Raw genomic sequence first — 22,291 nt, forward strand, 5'->3', positions numbered from 1 at the left:
TATTACAGTATTTGTTGGAGCCTGGTTGTAATTAAATACAGGAAGGATATTAAAACTTCCAAGAGATTTTTTTTAAGCCACAACAGAAGAAAAGGCACAATTGCATAATTGGAACCAAATCCAAAACCCACTTCCTTCTTATTTACTAGCATCATCTAAAGGACACTATTTAGATGCTGAAAGGTCTGGAGCTGACAACTGTAAATCATCTAAAAGTCAAAAATTTCAAAGGAATTGTATGACATGGGTTAAAAGTTTATAGATGAGAGAGATAGAAAGTTAGTGCTCACTGCAAAACCACATCCTAGTGGTCACCGAATCTCTCTTCTCAATAAAATCCTAGAATTCTATTTCGTTGTGGGGAAAAATCCTCTTTGGTAGTAATAAGCTGCTATATAGCTATAGGGCAAAAATGTTTGATATACAGAATTTGAAAGACAGATGTCTTTTTAAGATATTCTAAAAATAACATTTCTTTAGAGAACAGGATTTCACTTATCATTTGGTTCTACACAGACCAGTTAAATACTAAACAAACTTGCCAGTCAGTGAGATATTTCTTTAAAAAGCTTCAGATCATTTTCATTGGCAGTTGAATTCAGTTCAGTGCTCTTTGTCATTAGCATATCTGTGCAGGAAATTAGTATCAAAAGCATCCTCCAGCCCTACCCCCCCAACAAAAAATTTAAAAATCCTCTTGCATGTCTATAAGGCATGCAGAAAAGTGGTAGCACAGACATAGATGGACATGTACATGCTAGGTTTTTTGCTATAACATAAAACAAGCTGTTTTCAGGGATTTCTAATTATTTAAGTGCTTTAACCCCTGGGTTTTTTTTTTTTTTCCTTTCTGACAGTCAAAGTCATCAACACTGCCCAATGAAGACATATGTATAGGGCAGCTTCACAATTCTCAGTTCAGATGAAGGGATGGACAAAAGGTGCAAGCATGCTGCTATATTAGCTCGGTGCATGAAATACTGACAAAAGCCGAAAGTTTCATACAGGTCCCTGCTGACATAACACTATTAGTAGGAGGATGGTTCAGTAGCGCTTTTGTTTTACACACAGAAAAAAAGATTCTTTTTTTTTTTCATTAAAAATTACTACACCCCAGTGAAACTCATGCTGAAGGAAAAGTTATCATGATGCATCTGTTTGACCTCTAGATCCCACCATTAATCAACTGCAACAAGAACCTAACAAACTAAAAGTCTACAACTTTAGGTTCCTTATTGTTTTGGCAGCATCCGTGAGAGACTTCAAAAGGCCTTTCTTTTTAAACATTCATCACATGAGGAAGAGCTAGCTTTAGATATCTCAGCTTGGTATGTAAAACCATAATCCCTTTGAAAGCATGGATCTTTCAAGAACCTGATCATATCACAGTAATTGTCTAACTTTCCTTTAAAAAAAACATTACCACCAGAAGTACTGCAAGAGCAATTTCTTTTTTTTACATTAATTTTTAGATTTGTGCTACTCTTTCTTAGTACACTCACCCTTAAAGACTCACAAGTAACCACCTGTTTTGCAAAAAGAAAGAAAACGAACCAGGAAAACTAGATGTTCTCAGAGAGACTCAGCTGTCAGTTACGTTTTTCTTCATTTTAACACGTTTTTTAATGGGACTGATCACAAGGGTTTATTTTTGGTACCCCAGCACCTCATCCATAAATTTTTTTTCCAGTTTAATACATGTTCTCATTACAGTCTTGGGCCAACACCCTGAAGTTCATTTGGACTGAAATAATAGGGTTACCTAAAACAAAATAGCTGTTTTCTGAATAACAGCTTACACCCATACTCTATTCCAAAATACCAACTTATTACAGTTTAGTTTACCCAACACGGAAGTAAATAAAAACACTTATTTTGCAATAATAGTGTGCATGTATGGAATTACTTCTTAATAACTTTTAGATAACTATAATTTGATAACAAGCATGGAATGAGTTAATGTTTAAAAAAAAAAAAACACTAAACTGTCCCTTCGCCATTTAGTACTTCTTCAGCTAAGCACGTAGAAGTCAAACACCACATATCATGCTTTGTTCACTAACACCTATCCAAGTCTTCATTCCCTTTCTTGTGTACGCCAGTGAGCAGCTAAAGAATGCTGATGTGGAACTTCAGATGGAAATTCTGCAATATGAGAATACTTTTGTGTATAGCCAAACTTATCATAACCAAGGAAAAAGATTCTAAAGACAAATGAGGTGACAAAGTAAGGTGAAATAAAAGAAGAGAGTTACAGCAACACCTAATTTTAACTCTTCTTACTTTCAGCATTTGATAAAATATCAAGTAATAATCAAAAAGGCTCCATTAAAAAAAGCCAAAAAACAATGGAACAAGGAATTAAAACATAACAGAATTACTCTGGAAATTAATAGAAATTACCAGAAGTCCTTTTAGTAAAATTAGAAATGAAAAAGATCAAGGAGAAGCTGCCATAATATAAAACACTATGATACCTTAAACAAAAAAAAAAACCTTCCATATATACACAAAATAGTTAATAAGATTTTAACATACATTTAAAATATTTTTCTGAACTGCCTATTACATTTTTCAAATACAGACCTAACATTTACAAATATACATAAGTATGATTAAGGGTTCAGTCCTTACAAACATTTCTGAAACAAATGAAAAATTCTTTGTTGATTCAAGCAAGGGCTTCCCCTCCTTTCCAGATCTGATTTCAGTAGGTATTTAAACAAGAGCAGTAGGTATTAAAACAAGAGCAACCTCAATCATTAGTCTCAATCATTATTATCATACAATGATATAGGTGGGAAGGAACCTTCGGAGGTCATCTTGTTCGACCTCCTGCTCACACCAGGGCCAACTTTTTGCACAATGGGCACTCTATCATCTCTCAAATGTACTGACAGATATAACGTGAAGAAAAATACAACTGAATAAAGACAAAAATAATGGAGCACTGTAGTAGCTTTGATTAGTACTTCATACAATTTTGATGTACATTTTAAAATGCACACAAAAATTCCTATGCACCATATACCCAGTTGCTACCAGCCTGTATCTACATCAGCAAAACAATGTATCATCCCATCGTATGCAGCTCATACCAACACCACTTTCTGTTTGTGAATTATAAATCATTGTACCAATGGTGCTTAAATGTTCAATGACAATTTAAAGTTCTCATTATTCGTGGTATATGGTATACCTTTCATGATCAAAACATCTTTGTCTTTACAATTTTGATGAGATTTCTCTTTAATGCGCCTAGAGAAAATGCTGCATCTTCAAGCTTACTTTATTCTTTAATTCCCAGAGCCAAAAGGCAGACCTCCTGCATTACGTTACTTTGACACTTGGGTGATACTTGATTACTCTGGGTGATTTTGCACAAGTCATTCAGTCACTCTGGTAGTAATATTACCCAGTGTCAAGGCGTCCCTTCCAACAGTGGTTTCACTGTTTATGCTTGTCTATCTACTACAACTGTTACTTACAATTTCAGGGATATTATAAACCTTGATTAACCCATGTTTTCAAAGAACATGGAGGTCTTTTGTAAAAAGTGAAAACCAAAACATAATGCAGTAGTCACTATAACCATGTCATACAAAATGGTCACTACCAGAGTGGCAGAATAAGGAAACTATCACTAATGCCTATTGTCATTATTATTTTTGTCATTAGTTGTACTAATTTGCATTAATTTATGTCAAAATGGTATTCTTAGGTTCAAACACATACACAACTAAAAACAATTTTTTTAAAACTCCTACCTGAGATGACAAGAGATTGCAGTCAATGTGCAGTCCTTTCCCCGTCTTATACCTCTGAAGTAAACCAGCCATAATTGCTCCATATGTATACAACCCAGTAGCAAGATCTGTCATGGCTACTCCTGGTCTAACTGGCTCACCATCCTAAAAAGAAAGAAGAAAACACCCCAAAACAAGACAAAAAAAATAAACAAAAAAACCCACACACACACACACAAAAAAGAAGAAAACAAGCAGAGGCAAAACATTACTTGTTGTTATAGCACATTCTGCACAAGACATCTGAAAAAGTGTTTACATGTTTCTGCATTGCAAACTGCAAGAAATAAGAGTATCTTTGAGTGAACTGAAGTATAAAAACTACCACTGAAAACCAGATATTCTTGCAGTATCTACACAATACTGTAACTTTGCGATGCTGCAGACTGCAAATTGCGAATGATTTATTTTGCTACTTTTTGCCCTAATAACATAATGCTTCAACTCACCAATGCAAAAAGAAAAGAGATACTGTTAGAGACAAGAGAATCCAGTGAAAACTGAATTTCATTATGCCTAGAAGCCAAAGGTCTAAAGGTTTTCCACAGTATGCTAACCCGGGTGCATGTCTCTTTCAAAGGCAGAACCATATTGCTTTGCTGTTCTCATTCTCTCTCTCTCTCCCCTCTTTTGGCCCTCCCCCAGCCAAATCTCAGTTTTGTATTTTCCAGTATACACACTCCAGGCTTCTAGTGGGAAAACAAAATCAACTTTGTTTTGTTTACACATGTACACATTACACATGTAAATACATGCGAATTCTTGACGTTCTGACCAATAATCACTGGAAAGTTGTTGGTTCAAATATCCTTTTTCAGTATGTCATCCCTTTTTCTGGCATCAAGGGAAGAATCTTCATTTTACATCATGTGTTTCAGAACTTCCCTAATCATGAGCACGAAATATGGCCCCTCTGCAATCAATGGCAAAATGAACTTCTAATTTCAGTCAAGGTAGGCTTCTACCATAGGAGCTTAAAAGTGCTTCTGAGACGTTCTCCCATTTCCTACTCTGAAAAGTTTGAGGTCAGATGCTCAGATTCTGACAGCAACTGCTTGCCCTGAAGTACAGTCCACAAATAGCAGCGCAAAGCTAATGTTTCAGGGACTGTTCCAGACTTTCAGCACCTAAGTAAGCCTATAATAATCCAACTTAAAATCAGTATAATTGATAAATAATAACTGTTTGTCAAAGTTCCCATAAACGCCTTTAAACTAATCTAGCATAAATTCAATGAAATTGAATTTACAGAATTACTTTAATTAGTCATGTCTAAACTGCTAAGTGTAGTCATACTTTAAGATTGCAAGAGAGTTATGTTTACTGATAATTATTTTAAAAAGTGTCTTGACTTCACGTAAAAAATTTAAAACTTATCTTCACTATGCTTTTTTCTTTTGCACTCCAACAGGATTTACATAAGTCTGATATCAAGTCATATATAAGTTAAAAATCATTTTAAGAAAAATAATATATTGCATTATGAATTGCATTAATAGGTCAATTCTGGGATAAAAGACTGCAGTACAACTTTTTCTATGTAAGATAGAAAAGGCTGCTATTTTATTTATATCATAAGAGTGATTAAATAAAATTATAAAATCTGTATCAAATACAACAAAATTAAAAAAAACCCTCAGTTACTGTCATTCAAACTGCTGTAAGGATTAGTCTGTGACTATCTATAGCCTAGATATTAAGGATGATGTATAAACTACACATCCTTAAAAGGAACACTGCTTTAGGAAGTACTTCTTTTTTGAAGAATCTGTTATTTCTTCCTTCTCCACATTCTACACTAAGCTACTTCAACTTCCCAATAGAAAGGACAACTCAAAGGTTCCATCCATTTACAACTCTCTCCTTGTATCCAGCTCTGGGGGAAAACAGGAAAGGAAGTTATTTTTATACACGTAGGCCTACTGAGAAAACTAATTAGCACATGAGAAGGCTTTTGCTCCTCAGAGCTATCACTGAGAAATACAAATGAAAAAAAAAACCAAAACATTTCCCCCATATTAGCTGCTGCAAGTTCGCAGTTTGTTAAATTGTTCTTTCTTCATTACAGCCAAGACGCTGGGATGAGAAGAAATTAAAAAGACTTGAGATTTTGCAAACAGATGTGCAGCAACATTCTTAGTTTGAAAACACTTCCCACTGTTTTCAAAGTGTCATTAATTTTACCCCGACGGAGAAAACTACACTTTGAAGATATAAAAATCAGGACTATTTTAATAGATTGGTACATATGAATCTGTCTTCTCAAGCCTTAATTCCAGCACTTTCCTCATCAAGTACTAAACTACCTAATGTTTTAAAGCAAACACTTCCTTTGCCTCAGTAAAAAGTTCACCTTTATTTCTAAAAATACTTTGACAATTTCCCTGTACAGAACACTCCTACAAACTATCCTAACACTCCACAACCCATAATTCTGCAGCAGTCCACAAAATTTCTACTCTTCCTTGGTCTTTCTGCCAAGATCCATGAGTAGCTGCCATTTTTCACCCTTTCATCAGCTTCTAATGTCCACCTGTGCCATAAACCAGCTTTTATGTGACAGGATGCATAGCTGTAAGTACTGTGAAATGGATTCATTCAGGTTTTCAGCTCTGTCCTGCAGAACAAGGGATATGAAGCTGCCTTATATGAAGGACAAAGCTACACACACAGAGAAATACCTTCCTTTAGACAGAGCTTCAGCACAGCAGTAGTTCTGCGTAGTTAACGTTATACTAGTTCCCTGAGCAAAGTAAAGATCTATACAGTAGCTTTTATTCAAGCAAATTATTTTAAAAGTAACAAACACCACCACCACCCCCTGCCAGCCAAAAGTGATATTACTGTTCTGGTAGAAGGACAAAATGTAGCCCTAGTCAGGGAGAAAGTGCTTTAAGCAAACAAAGCCATGTGGGCTCAAGGGCTGGGTTGAACCCTACTTAGAGGCAGCACTTGGACATGCCCTTTGCTCATTTGAAAAGACGAAGATTCACTCCAGTAGAGCAGACCTTTTCTTCCATCACTGCGCTTTGCTATTGCTCAATCTTACCACCAGTTTACACTTTTATTCCTAATTTTTGCTGTTTGCTGAATTCCTTACAATTTGTCAACACATTCTGGTGCAGAGATAGCCACAACATGTTTTGGAAGCTTCCTTTCCTGAGTCTTTTTTTTGCCCTTTGACATAATTTCCCTTCCCAAGTTTACATCAATAATATAAAAATGATCCATTAAAAATGGAGATTGTTCTGAAATTACATGCTTGATAAAAGTATTCTAAGTCCAGTAGTCTTTACAGATGGGAAATAGCTGCTGAAGCTAATATGAACCAGCAATGGCTATATTTTTCAACAGCTCTGAGCTATATACCACGTGCACTCTTTTGTTGCAGTTCGTTTGGTTTTAAGCTGAAGAATGCCCCCTCTGGTATTGTAGATCCCAATCATGTCTTGCTGTCTCGTGTTCAGTAAAACAAAAATGTTTCTTCAGCAAGAAAGAATGTACCACCATAAAGATACCCTGAATATCGAAAATTGCGTGTAATAATCCACTTGGAGATGGAAGGGGATTTGTATCCAAATTGGGTTTTATTTAATTAATTTCAAGTTATTGCCTTAATGAGTCATAGAAATTTTCATCAAAGGGATATTCATCTGGTACTGATGTATCTGAATATATTAAGTAAAAGCTTTCTGTTCATCAAACATGAAACTTGAATGTGGTGTTTAACCAGGAAATAACTATAAATTATGTCATTCAGGACAATAAAAGTGTCATCAGTGTAAACTTTGTCCTTTTAGCATATTTTAATTTATGTAAAGAAAAACTGAATGTGGCCTGAAGCAACTACTTTCATTCAAAATGGGTTTGTGGTACAGATTTACACAAAACAGATTCCCCACTCTTGCTTGTAAATTTTCATAAACACACTAGAATTTCAAATTTCACAGGTGTCATACATTTCTAATACAGAGGTAATCAAGTACATGTGTAAGAGCTTGAATTCCATGCAGGTTTCTGCACATAAAAACATGGTTTAAAGAGAGCGCTCTACTGTACACTGAATGTGTTTGGTTTGTACAATCAGCAAAAACAACATTAGCACAAATGCAGTTGTTTGTGCCTGTAACTTTGCAATATTGCAGAAGTTATAACTTGATTTCAAGGTTCAGAACTTTGCTCAGAAGCATTTCAAAGTAATCAGTATTAAGTCATTTCAGTAGCAACTATTTCCTAGCAAAAAAAAAAAAAGCAAGCTGTTCAGAATTTCTTTATGCAGGAATCTTCTCTCAGATCTTAAAAATCAGATGTATAAAGCATATGATCTTGTCTCCCTTTCAAGAGGTTTATACTGTGTGCCAAACGTGGTATTATTGTGTATCTTTGGTGCATTCCACATTTGTATTACACTAACTTTATCTCCTTGATGAAAAGATAACTTGGATGAAAAACACACATTTTAGTCAGAAACTTTCATCTCTTCCACTGTGATCTCTTTACTGCCTCAAAAATTATAGTGTTACATGAAATATAAAGTATTGAAGAAAATGAATGTTACATATGTGACAGACTTAATGAAGGTTTTTTTTCTCAAAATCCTGTGCTGGTAATATATTGATTTCAGGGCTTATATTAAGACTTCATTGGGTACTGAGGCCATGCCTCCAGTCAGTAAAGTTACGTGATCTGCAACAGTAAACTGCTTTCTGAGACATTGAATCAGTAGCCAGATGGTTGGAACAAACTAAAATTCACAACGTGAAACTTCTCTGAGGTAAAATGGAATATATATTGTTATTAGTTCTACTCATTTTTAAAATGTCAGATACAGGACATAATTTTAGTACTGTATTATTATAATGCTTTGTGAGAAGCTGTAAATATGTATTAACATACCTCAAACTTAAGCACCTCAGTGATGTATGTAGATGTTTTGTTGCTGCTGCTCAAATTCATTATAATTTGTCTACTGCATCAGCTGATACCTCTAAGACCATCATGCAAGCACATTCAGTGGCTGAAGGGAAGTTTCCACAGAGCACTGTTATACTGATGTTATTATACTGATTCTCTGTATGCAGATGCAATGCAATACAAAACCAACATCGTCTGTTATAACTTTTTTTTTCCCCAGTTCATAAATAAAATTGAAAATGCCAGTCTTAAGAAAAAAAAATCATCCTCTAGTTTACTAGGGTATGCTTCAAATGATCATGTTACTTTTGGTATATGAATTCCATGTTATCTGGTCAACCAATAATTCAAGGTTTAATAAAGAAAAACAGCATGAAAAAGTAAGAGTCTTTTTTCTTCTTTACTGCGGCCACTTTTCTACATGCTGACTGAAACAAGGTTTTCTACTTTTTTCAGAGCTAGTTTTGTGGAATTTTAAACATAACCCAATCACATGAACATAAATGTAGAACATGGAAGATTTTACTATTAATAATACATTGTTATTTTAAAGTAACTTTCAAACACGCATACAATATGATTTTAAAGCCACTTGAGTAAATTTTCACTACAACAAAAGGCACATTTGCTTCTTTGGAGTCATCGACCATTTAAGTCTTTGAAACAAAACTGTCACTCTATACATCAGAAAATGGTTTTGAGAAACTGATGAAATAACGTACGACCAACTTCAAATAAAGAAAAATAAGAAGCAAGTTTTAGCATGTTTAGTTTAATCATGCAAGAGAATGACTAAGTTTGAATGAATTGTTAAAAGCCCCCAGTGAATAGATGGAACTGTTACTAACAATGATTAAATGATTCCTACGATCACATTGCCTCAAGTCCTGGTGAGGTGATGCAAACATCTGGATTTCTAGTGTAGATTTTAACACAATCTTTTAATAAAATCCATCTTCATAATGGCCACTGAGGACTATTACTCTCATAATACAACTTACATGCAATTATTCAGTATAACACTTGTATTTTCTGTCATTCACATACCAATGAAAAGCTTTACAAGAGTCCTGTTTTTTTTCAATTTTTCAAACATACTTTCCTTTATTCATGTGGTACTAACAATATTTGCCCCTTTCGAACAGTTTATACTCCCATTCAATTTTGTTTGGTATATTTTGAGGTGTGCACGAAGTTTCTGGCATTGTACTGGAAGTACAAACCTTCACTCTACAGACACCAGGGTCAGAATGTAAAAATTACTTACGCTACAGTTTCTGTGACCAGTCATTTCTTAGTGTATATGTGCATTATACATTTGAAGAGTAGTACCTGTAAGGACTGCACTCAACTTCATGTCTTCTCGTGTTCCGAGATGGGACATCCTATGAGTATGTATCATTAACATGGCAGCAATGGGCAGACAGTCTTAGGACACTAGGCACGAGGTGTTTCAGTTTCCTCAGTCAAACAATGCTTGACTTTTTTTTTTTTTTTTTAATAGAAAGAAGGACTCTGGTAACAATAATTGCCACAAGCACAGAGTTCTGATGTTTGCCATTGTTCTCGGCAGAAAACAAGTCTATTGGCAGAGTATCAATCCTACAGTAAACTTATGTCCAGATCATGCATGATTAGCTTTCAGCAACCTACTCAAACACGAATATCTGACACTAAGTACAGAAACTTGATGAACTCCTTGCTCATCATGAACATCCCCATCTAGGGCATGCAAGTGTCATACTCTGAAGATTTGCACTACTGCTTCCAGAGTATCAGGATCACCGCCACAGAAGACCATCTAGTGTTTATGATGCATAGAACAGACTTGTAACACTATCTCGCTTGAGAAGTGACATTTGGAGACCACATTCCCTGCATCTGTAGGTGATTCAAGACAGCTTAATTAAATGCCTATTTGGCCAGCATTTTTCTGAGGTGAAGAAACACATTCTATGTATCCCTGGAATCCAGATACTAAACTACTTCTGTAATGCTTCCTGCACTACTGCAACTACCAAAGATCTTGGATATCAGTGGGAATAGCAGCACATAAAGCTTTTCCAGAACCACTAATGGCACCTCTCTGCTTATTTTCAGGCAGGATGATTGAAAAGACAGTTTGTCAGAGTTATCTGGATGGCTTCACAATTCCCTCTTTTAAAAAGGGAATACCAATATCAAAGCATGGGTGAGACTTCCCACACATATGTATGGTTCCATCATCCAGGTGTCAACAATGTGTCTATTACAGCCCTTGAAGTGACTACAAGTGGCCATTAACAGATTAGCATAAATTGCCAATTTATTCACTGGAGATCTATTTTCTGTTTCTCAGGCATTGGCTTTGTGAGCCTGGAGTGAGATACCTGAAGGACATAAGCACTATCATTTTCTTAGATTCCCAGAAATAAGACCTCTTGTTGGACCCAGGAGGGCATGCATAACAGATGTGCATAGGCTAACTTGCTCCATGCAGCATCAAGTTTTAGTATATGGCACAAAGATTCCATTAAATATTTAAGTTGAGCACCATACCTCATGCCCTGTGATATGCATGAGACCAGAAACAGCAGCTGCAATGGAGTCATATCCACCCCTCTGAACCACTGGACCAGTCTGACCATAACCTAAACCAGAAAGAGAACAATTAGTAATTCAATCAAGGACAAGTACAACATAAACACATATTACTATTTTAGTACAAAAAGGAACCAACTAGTATTTCTCATCAGCTTTTATTCACAAGTTGTCCAGATTGTACAACCAATGAATGCTATTGTATTCTATTTATTCCTGCACATTTTTAAGAGTAAACGGTTGGATTTATCCTGTGCGGGTTGATGATGTGTTTGATCTTAATTCTAGACAGATTCCTGGCCCTGCTATGTTTCATTCACTTTGGATAGAATTCCTTTTTTAATTTGCTGGGTGAGCTGAGGTGGGATTCAGATGTCATTTCAGAGGCTCTATGGTATCTCTACAGGCCTCCAACTGCTGTCCAAACAGGGCCCATGTTGCCTGTGTTATATCTCCACTCTGCCATAAAGATATCTTGAATACCACAAATGATACTAAAACCATGACACTATGGTTTAGACACATGAATTGTTCCCCCCTTACTTCTCGTACTTTATTCCACATCTAAACAGAGCTACCTTAAAAATAAAACATTGTTTACACAGAGGGCAAGGCTGGCCCTTTAGCAAGTACACACAGTCTGTTTGCCAAGAGTTAGCAACAATGAAATGCAAAATACAAAAAATTTTTATGGAACTACATAAATACAGTTTTGTTCAGCTATAGAATTAACTTAGAATTAACAGCTGTAGCCAGAAGGATGCTTTCTTGCTTTTCTCTGCTTTAACTTATCATGTTCTTCCAACAACAACCACAAAATCTTCCAAGTTGAAGAGGTCTCACAGGATCAACTGAAGAGGTTACAAATCCAGATATCAACCCTATTCCCCTGCCAGGGATTACTGCCTGTCAATCACAGTACAACCTAATAATTTAGGGCTGAAATTGGAGGCAGTTAACATACTGGGCCTGTACAAAGTAATGACCTTAAGTGGTCAAAAAGCCAAGTACAGTTTTCTTTTACGGAACCAATGACCACCACCACAGAGGGAAGAAGTAAACAGGGAGGGAGCAACATGTTTGATTGCTATTATTAGAACTAACAGAAACTGTCAGAGCCCTTAAGAATCAGATTCTAAGAGTCTTTCCCCTCCTCAAAGAGGCAGCAAATTCAAAAGCTGTTCTTATGCTTTCTTTTCCCTTTTCAGATATGTCTAGGAGAAATCCCCTCATTACAGGAGCAAACAGTCAGGAGATTTGTCACAGACAAGATTCCTAGTTTGGCTGGCACTTTTAAGGCAATGTTTCTGTATTACTCTTAGCCGTGAGGACAGTATTAAAATAAAAATATATCAACATATACTGCAAGATAAAACTTCCTAAATCTCCTAAATTCCTTTTAATTATTCTCCCGGAATAATCTTCTCTATTTACAGACAGTCTGTTTGGTAGACGTGACAGTCTAAACATTGGCTTTGTTGATTACAGCACACAATTAAAAATCATTACTCATTGGGGTAATCTTCCTCAGTTCCTCCGCTTGGACCAATGCTGTTATGTACAAAATTCATTAGCGACTCCTAATGTACAGTGCAAGAGAATAATGGTCACTTCAAACTGGAGTTAAAGCACTTTGTTACTCCAATTAATATTTAGTAAATCACACCAAGCAAAACAATATCCACTAGCCATACTGATTTTCCCATTATACCACAAACTATCTTAACTACCTGATAATTTTTCTGGAGACATCAGATCCACATTGTCAAAGCTGAGGAGGAACTCAACTGCTACACTCAGTGTCACAGGGAATATCAAGATACTACAGCCAGAACATTGACTTTGTCAATGTAGCCTCAAAACAAACATTTTGGAAGAAAGGATTCAGCACTTTTCTTATGGTCAAATCTGTATCTTATTGACTTCAGTACTCACAAGAGAAGGAAAAAAACCTACCACTTTACCCAGTTTTATTGGAAATCATGTCTCTGACAACAGCTGACTGTGAGACCCTAAAGAGCAACTGGTGACACTTCCTTTCATATTTACACACTTAAGTTTACAGAAAATAACAGTGTTTTCATTTTCAAACATAACAGGACTAGCAAATAAAATATGGTGGATCCACCCAAAAATGCTCTGACGGGCTCTAACTAGGCATATACGATTATCTCATTGGAATGAACTGTAGCATTAAAACCATTTAAATGTGTGGGGCCACTTCAAAAACAAAATCTTGCTCAATAAAAAAAATACTCAAAACAACTTTAATTGAATAGTGAAAAGCATATTGAAGTAAGTGAGAAATTATGTACTGGCCTCAATTATTAACAAAGAAAAGACATCTCAACACGTCTGCTCACACAAATGTTTTCATAAACAGAAAACATCTGAAAATTAAGCATTTAGTATGTAGACAGAACAACTATAAAATGCTTTGCAATGCTCTTCTGGTAAGGACAAACACCCATCCCTCAAACACTATATTCAGGAAAGGTGACAGGCAAGAAGACATGCATTTTTTGAGTGGTATTTTAGAAATACAATTTTTTAGGTCCTTTTCACAGATTATAACAGCCTGGTTTCAAAAAAAAAGTTATTATTTAATGGCTTTCTGGTTAAAATTAGAGGTTCCAAGGACTCTTTAATTAGACAGGTCACAATAGATTAAAAACAAAAAAAATAGATAATTCTGCTTTTGAGCTGAATTCTGAATTGACAAAGCTAGTGTCGGACAAAACCTTTTGTCATTGGAAATGGCTTGCCCCAGGAACTATGGACATACAAAATGCCTGGAAGAAGAGGTAGCCATCTAACTATAAGAGTTAAGTGACAAATAGCTATTTCTAAAAATGAAAGATTTTGTTGTCCAGACAAAAATCAAAGGCTGAACATTATTATCCTAGTAAACTACACAGGTCAATGGAGCCACCCAGTACAGATGTTTTAGAAATAACTATGAACGCAAATACAAAAAGTTTGAAGGAGAGCACAAAATTACATTCAGAAAATTTTCAGCCTGGTGCACAGATCTCACCATAACTGTAATACACACATACACATATATACACACATATATGTGGTGTATATATATAAAAATATATAAAACAACTTCTTAAAGATATAAAAATGCCACCCAAAGTTTATGTTTGTCCAAATACCCTGCGTTCTCTCACATGCAAAAGAGCAGATTTGCAATTACACACGCTTAACCCTAAATATAGGTTCCTGTTTAGTATAACGTAGTTAATGGCTTATCAAGTTTAGATACAACGGAAAATACTTTAGGCTAAAAAGATAATCCCTGTTGAATACAGAAAGAATAGACTTTACAGCGATGGTCTCTGAAGATGAAACAAGGCAACTGATTACACTCTTGCTCTGAACTGCCCTCTAGTGGCGTTTACCTCCTTAGGCTACAGTCAATATTTAAATAGTCTCTTTCTACCAGTAGAGAATTTATTTTAGTCCCTTAAGTCCAGTGAACATATTTTTATTTTTGGGAATATATTTCAGAGGAGACAAAAGAATTTAAAACTTAATTTAATAAAACTGAGAGTTTTCTACATCATTTCAGCTGGAGAGGGAGCTGCATAGATGCCTAATCTCATGTAAAGCTTTAAACTTGTGTAAAACGGAATAGGGAAAGAACAAAAGAAAGTTGCACTCTGCCTAAATCCCTATTCGACTCCCAAAATCCCTATCCTACACCTTGCACTAGGAACTTATTCTGATACCTGCCACATCCTCACGTACCTAGATCTCAAAATTGTTGTGGTATGAGCTGTTTTGCTCTACTGCAAAATGTACATCAGTTTCACAATCAAACTAGTTACATGACACAATAACCCCCAGTCAGATCTCCAAGTGCATCCTAAAAATTGTCATTGCCAAAGCATTATTTGACCTGCATAGCAAGCATTTGAAACTACCAGAAACACAAACTCTTAACTGTCCCCTAAAGGACTATTTGCTCATTCAGTATAGTCACTTACACCTAAATCTTCCTGTTCCTGTCCTGACCCCGGAGCCAAGTCTATCTTCTACATAAGAAAGTGTATCTTTATTGTCTTTACCTTTTTATGAGCAAGAAAAATTAACTGGGTGTGAGACAAGTACAAAACAACAAGTTCCACTGGCTACGTTGTATCAGCTTAAGGGAAACACGGGCCTCTACGGTAGGCATTTACAAAGTGAATGCCACAGCTTTCCACCAGCAATCCTGTACCCCTCACAATTTCCACCAGCAATCCTGTATCCTTATCTCAGACAAGAATGGAGAAAGCGACCTTACTGGCTATATTTAGCATCCTCTGTTTTTCGGAACTTTCTAAGTGGTTAAAGATAAATTCGCAGCTGAAAATTTTGAAATATACTTAAGACCTTCACCATCTCTCTTTGGTAGTCTGCAGCATGCCATACAGTGTATGAATATTCAAAATGAGACATGCTTAATGTGACATAAAACAGGATATATCTCTGTCCCTGTATCTATTTTTTTCATATTTGGGGGAATATGACAACTAAAGTTTCATAAAATAAGGCAGCTAATATGGGATAATGCAGCTCACAGCTGTTCTAAAAAAACCTCTGAAGTTGTTTGAGAGCCAAATCTTTGATACAAAGCAACAAGAGAAGACTCAAGATGCCTAAAAAAATATTTATCTAGCAAAACTGGAAGATAATCAATCATGTCAAGATAAACAGTAAATTATAGTAGCACTAAGATCCTCATCACTAGCTGGGGGCATTACATACGTAACTTCATGCAAGACACTAATCACAACTGATTGAAGATTCATTTGGTAAAATGAATTGAAACAAATAAATTTCCCGTAAGTATTGGCAATATATACCCATTCCAATTAAAACTAAGAGTGAGACTGCTGCTATTATCCAATTAAATTACATCGTTATTAATACATCACAATTCCTGACAAAGGGAAGGACTGAAAGTATTTCTTTCCCCCAGATTTTTCTAGTTGGATCAGAGACACCTAGTAAAATAAAGACACTCTTCAATGGGAAATAAATCTCAGCTACTTCTCTTGGGTTGGTGTGATATTCCTGCTCTGATGAAAGGGGGCCAATTAGTCCGAAACACAGAAGTCACCTCTGACACAATGAAGCTAATCATTTCTGTGCTTACTGTACAAGTGCCATGTGATGGCACTCAAGCTTTGGAACATACCACAGGAAAAATGAAAATATTTGCAGGCATCATATGGGACAAAAGTTTGGAAACAAATAACATGTCATAACAAACTACTGCTAGTTTATCCACTTTAAAATGGTCAATATATTTATCACATAAGAGAGACATACTTTGCTTTGGAATCCACCCTAAATGATTCTGTTCTGAGAGACAAAAATAAATATTATGAAGTGAGAAAGGTCAGGCTGAAGATTAGGAAAAATGTAATAACAGTAAAAGCTGTTAGACTGCACAAAAGTGTTACTAGTGAAGCTGCCAAATGCTCAAAAATGTCACACTAAATTTAAAAATGCTAGCAAAAAATATTTCCAAAAAGAACTCCGTTAGAAAAACAGACTAATGTGTCTTTCCAGGTTTACCTTTATAATACCATGTCAGCTACAACATAGCTTTATTTCATTTTTGCCAGATGACAGTGGGATTTTTAGCTACATTTATGGCAGACATTCTTCACAAATTTTAAGAAAGCAGGCAAACCAAATAAACAACTTTGTCCCAGACAAAGTTCCATGTGTCTGTAGATTCCATGCTATTCCAAGACGTGTACTGAACACGCATTTGGACACCCCATTTCCTTGCTTAGGAGTTACTAACGATATGATGACAGGATTCCTAACGTGTACAAAAACAATTAATTTCGGCTAGGAGCTGCCTGAAAGCATCTGGGATAAACAGACACCAATGTGTCGCAATATCGTCACTTAAAGGACAATCACCCTAAAAAACAATATTTTTATGGAGGTTACCTTAGATTCACTTGGGATTTTTACAAAGGTTAACAGAAATTCTTAATTTCTCAGGTTCTTGTGCATTTGATTTGTATTTTATGAAATTTAACACTTTCCCCAGGATCGTGGGTCACAAACACAGTTTGCACCTTCCACAAAACAGCAGAGAAAGAAGTAAATCTTTAAAAATATTACTAAAAGCACAGGAACTGGAAGGGAGACAAAAGAACCCATGCAGCACCTGAAATTGCTACTCTTGTTTCTTCAATACAATTAGCTTTCAAGCTTATGATGGCCCTGTAATTAACTGCTACAGGAAAGTCTAAATGTGATTTTCTGTGTCATAAAAAGAAAGGTCAGCATTTCTCATTATGACCTTTGTCCAAAATATTTGTATCACATGCTAGAGAAAACCAAAAGCCATCATTTCTGCACTTCTTCATGATTTGATAGCATGATAAAACTTTATAAGACCAAATATAAAACACATTGTACTAAAAGGAGAGGAAAAACCAACACGGAGACATGCTGTCAACACGGACCAATTCCCTGTAGCTCAATTCCCACATGACAAATGACATTATAAAGTCAACCTGTGCAGGATATTCTGAGCGAAACATAGAAAAATATGTTCGAAATAGGCATTTCTACAAATAGGGACTAAACATTGTCACAAATTCAATCCAGATAGATGGCTATCCCTGCTGAATAACAAATTAATGAGAAACACCTTTTGACTTGTTCTATTGCCAAAAGAAAATATTCAATTAAAGACAGCTTACATCTTTACTTAATAAAGATTAATGAAACAAGCAGAAGAACACAAGCAATTCTCTGTGATGAGAAAAATCTAACAGACGCATTATATGAAACTTTGCAATGTCAGAGCTGCCAAATACGTTAGCAAAACGAGTAACGACTTTTGGAAAATGCTTGCCATGTGTGTTGGTCAGAAGGAAAGGAAGTACAACTTCCTGGGTAGGCAAGCTTACAGGAGATCAGAACCGATACGAAAAAGGTGAAGTCAGAGCAAACTGTCAAGAGAGATGAAAGGAGTTTAAAAAAAAACAAAACAAAACGGACCTTAAGTCAGCAGGCATAAAATCTGACCAACAATCTGATAAATACATTTCGTTTCCCAATTGATGATTGTGAATGCGTACAATATATCAATTACTTCATTGCTTTTACACATGCTGATTTAGACATTCTAACACTGTATTTTAAACAAAATCAGGTGTTATAAATTGGAAGGCAAAATAAAATAAAATTATTAAACCAAATGCAAAACTTTCTTCTAGGATTTAGCTACTGAAAGACTAGAAGGGGACAAACCACAGCCTCTGCCAGTTGTTCAACTCCATTCAATTTTCATGTGAGCTGGGTACCCAGCCTCACACGACTCCTCTGAAAACACCAACCGCACTTCTGGGACACAGCCACAGGCCATTTCAAACAACGCAAGCCTGGTTTTCAACAGGCTTTTAATCAGGCCTGCAAACTTCTGGGCCATATTTTCTAGCTTTTCAACATGCCAAATATAAGTTACAAAAAAACAGTTCTTCCCTCCATAACCTAAACTGTAATTACCTAAGAGATGCTACTATCACTCTCTTTTGCTAAGTCAGCTAAAGTTTCACTTGTCACTCTCTGAATTTCAAGGCAGAAGCGGCTTCCCAATCTAAGTGGAGGCACTCTTCTACATGATCTCAGAAATCAAATGCAACATGGTGACCATTTTCTGAAAACAAAATTTCAATTAAAAGCTTAAGCTTTTAGATGACACTCAGATTAAGTACTCAAACTTTTTTCCACCCGCCTTATAAGGAGGCTGAGAGACACCCAAATTCCCCACCATTGTTTTGGGTTTATACAAATATTCCTAGCTGCACACTCTTAAAGGTAACAACTCACTCCTTGTGGCCTGCTTGGTACAGATACAGCTGATCTTATGACTCCAAATACTTACATTGTAAAAACTAATTTTAAAATAGTGAAGTCAATTACTCCTAGCAGTATAGCAGTGGCATTCCCCCAGAATCCATCCAGGTTGCGAAACTTGCACAGAAACTAGCTAAATACTGAGGTGAGCTGTCTGTACTAACCTCTGTGTGTCCTCACCTGCTTTGCTAGAACTCCTCCACCCACCCACCTCTGCCATGATATTACTACTAAGGTAAGGGAGCAAATGTTTGTGAGAAACACCTGGCTAATGCTGGGAATCAGCCAGGAGTCAATAGAAAGATACCAGACTTCAGCTCAACAGATACTAACAATCTTGCTCTTTCTGTAGCGAAAAAATGTGTAAAACTAAGGAGTACCTACAAGGTGTATTTTCTATGAATATTTATAACACTACGGCCAAGCAGTACAGTGTCAGGATGGCCTCAGAGAAGTCTCAGCTCTGAGGCCACAGATACACAGTAGTTTCTGATAAGGACACTACAAAAAAAATCTGTAGTGGACACAACTGATATTTCACATGTTTGGGTTCTTTCCCCCCTCTATAAAGATTTTCCTAACACAATTATCTCTAATCAAATTCTCTGACTCATATCTCATTGATGAGAAACACCTTCTAAATAAATTAATACAATACAAAATATAACAAGATAACAGTTGTTCAGTCTGAACAACTGAACAAACTTTTGATTGGACAGAGTACTCAAACATCTTGGGACATCACTTTGTGAAGGTTTTCAGAACCGCAATGAAGTTAATAGAATTAGAGCAATTTATAGCAGAGGAGATGGTATCTTTACTTCCAGACCATGTCTTTTACTATATTTAGGTTTTTCAGTTTGAATGTTAAAAGGAGTTAGGATTCATTACCAAATTCACTCCCACATATCTTAAGATCATGACTTTAATTTGACAGAAATAAAAGAAACTGACAAACATATATTATATACCCTGAGCAGGTACCTTATACATAACACCCCTTCTATTGTACAAAGAATATAGTTTTATATGAGTAAGCACCTTGTAGTTGCAGTTCCATAAAATTATTTTGACAGATGTACTCTCTTAAAAGAGGTTACAAAATTTTGGCCTCCCATTCTCCTCTTAAAAAGGTGGTCAGGGTTCACTGCAAGACATGATCACAATGGCACTAGGTACCCCTATCCTGACTTTGCAATACCCACAAGGACTCTACTCCTGGACAAGAAAGTCATCCTATCTATTAGAAAGCTTTGCTTAGTGTTTAATTGGAATCTTTTTTGCTGAAATTTTAACAGTTACTTCTTGTCCCATGTATCACAAACAGATTATTCTCTTTTCTTTACAAGAACTTTTACTTATGGGAAGGCTGTTATCCACAAACCTATTCTCATTACATGCTTACTTTGCAGTAACATCTACAACTTCCAATAAAAAAAGTTTTCTCTACAAGACAATTTGCAGATCAGTGGGTTTCAGCCAACACTGACATAAACACTGGGATACAGAATGCTTTTAATGTTCAAGTACATGGAAAAGTACCAGATACTGCCACCATTTTGGTTTCTAAAAATGACAAAATACAGGCTATTTTTCAATAGTTTGTGTCTTCTACACCCAAAACTGTTTTCCTTTTCTTTGTTAGCTACTGACAAAGTGTTTTATTTTATCGTAGTATTTTAAAAACAGAAGTAACGAAGACCATATGCTTACTGGGAAACATTTTCAGGTCAACACCAGCTACTTCCAGTCTTCCTACCAATCTAAGACCCCCCACAGAAAATACCATGAATGGGCACAAAGACACTGGATCTTTGCACCATTTTAATAAGTCATATTCATTTATTTGGTGAAATCTCAAAACCTCACCATTTTAAACAGTAAAACAAAAAAATAATCCCACAATCTTCATATGAAATAAGTCCATCAGGCAAGGAAAAAAGATTAATAAAACAACATAAAGCAGATAAGAAGGCTACAAGACAGGAGATTCCCTGAAAAATATTTCCTTTGGAAACCAGCAGAGAAATCTTTAGTAATAAAAATCAAATGTTTGGTGATCTTTTCTTGGGTCTTCTCTTTCGAATATTAGAGCTCAAACACAATAAATACTGCTTTACAAAAGCCTACTGCAAGGCTTCAGAAGCTGCCTAAAATCTTCCAGCTTTATTTCTGTTAACTTAGCTAGGCACCAGTCCAAGTATAATAGCTACTGAAAAATAAACATTAAACCATCAGTAAGTGTCTCCACAATTGTACTGTGTTGCTATGCTGTTCATATCCAGGATTTCAGTGCCTAATCTGGTTTCATTCACTGTAAACTAACCCAGTGTCAAATCTTACAACTCACAGGCTCTCTGTCTGCTATGGTATTCTTCATTAGGACAGAGGCCAAAATCCTGACGTTTCAGATTTTATACAAAATACTGCTATTTAGATGAAAGAACAAGTAATGAGCATGAAGTCATAAGAAAAATATTACTTCCATGCACAGCTGAAAGTCAATACTTAATTTTAAAGCAAGGAAGAATTATGACTTGTTCATTAAACTTTGTATATGCTTCATATTGAACAACGAATGGGAACACAGTGCTGCAGAATAGCACTCATTTTCAACTGTTTCTTATTCCTAAACTCACAGTATTTTGGACATTCAGGCTATGTGTGACTGAAGAAATAATAGTGGAAAAAACGGCAAAGCCCTCCTGCTAGGATGCTTAATGCCAGTGCAAAAGGCTAGCTCAATCACTTACAGAAAAAAAGAAAAAAGCACTCTAGCTGCTGCTGGTGTGCTGATGACAGGAGCAGCACAAACTCAAAAGATTTAGTGTCACTCAGCTAAAAAGCCCACCTTCCTGGAGGTGCACAGCAGACCTGAATCATGCAAGGATATCAATCCTACCAACAGAGAAGGGGTCCTTTCAGCTCCCATCTGTTTCTCAGCAACCTTTGTTTCAACACACCTCCTTTCAGCTTCCACTCTTTTCATATTAGTTTTGGATTACTGATACATTTTGGAAGTTTGGTCTGTGTCGATGCCAGAGCCCTTTAGTACTCTAGAGGTTCTGGCAAAGCACTGCAAATATAGGGCAAATATAGCTTTCCGG

At 36.0% G+C, this 22,291-nt stretch overlaps 1 protein-coding gene across 5 annotated transcripts in view; it reads right to left on the reverse strand.

Moving 5' to 3' along the window:
• Positions 1-22,291, reverse strand: part of SUGCT (succinyl-CoA:glutarate-CoA transferase) — a 338,149-nt gene that overhangs the window by 288,527 nt on the left and 27,331 nt on the right. For all 5 annotated transcript variants that reach the window (XM_076332286.1, XM_076332284.1, XM_076332285.1 and 2 more), the window contains exons 7-8: positions 11,259-11,350; positions 3,768-3,911 (exon numbers count right to left, since the gene is read on the reverse strand). In XM_076332286.1, the coding sequence (XP_076188401.1) occupies positions 3,768-3,911; positions 11,259-11,350 (236 nt within the window). The remainder of the gene's footprint in view (positions 1-3,767; positions 3,912-11,258; positions 11,351-22,291) is intronic.

This window comes from Aptenodytes patagonicus, chromosome 2 (genome assembly GCF_965638725.1).
Source record: "Aptenodytes patagonicus chromosome 2, bAptPat1.pri.cur, whole genome shotgun sequence".
NCBI lineage: Eukaryota > Metazoa > Chordata > Aves > Sphenisciformes > Spheniscidae > Aptenodytes > Aptenodytes patagonicus.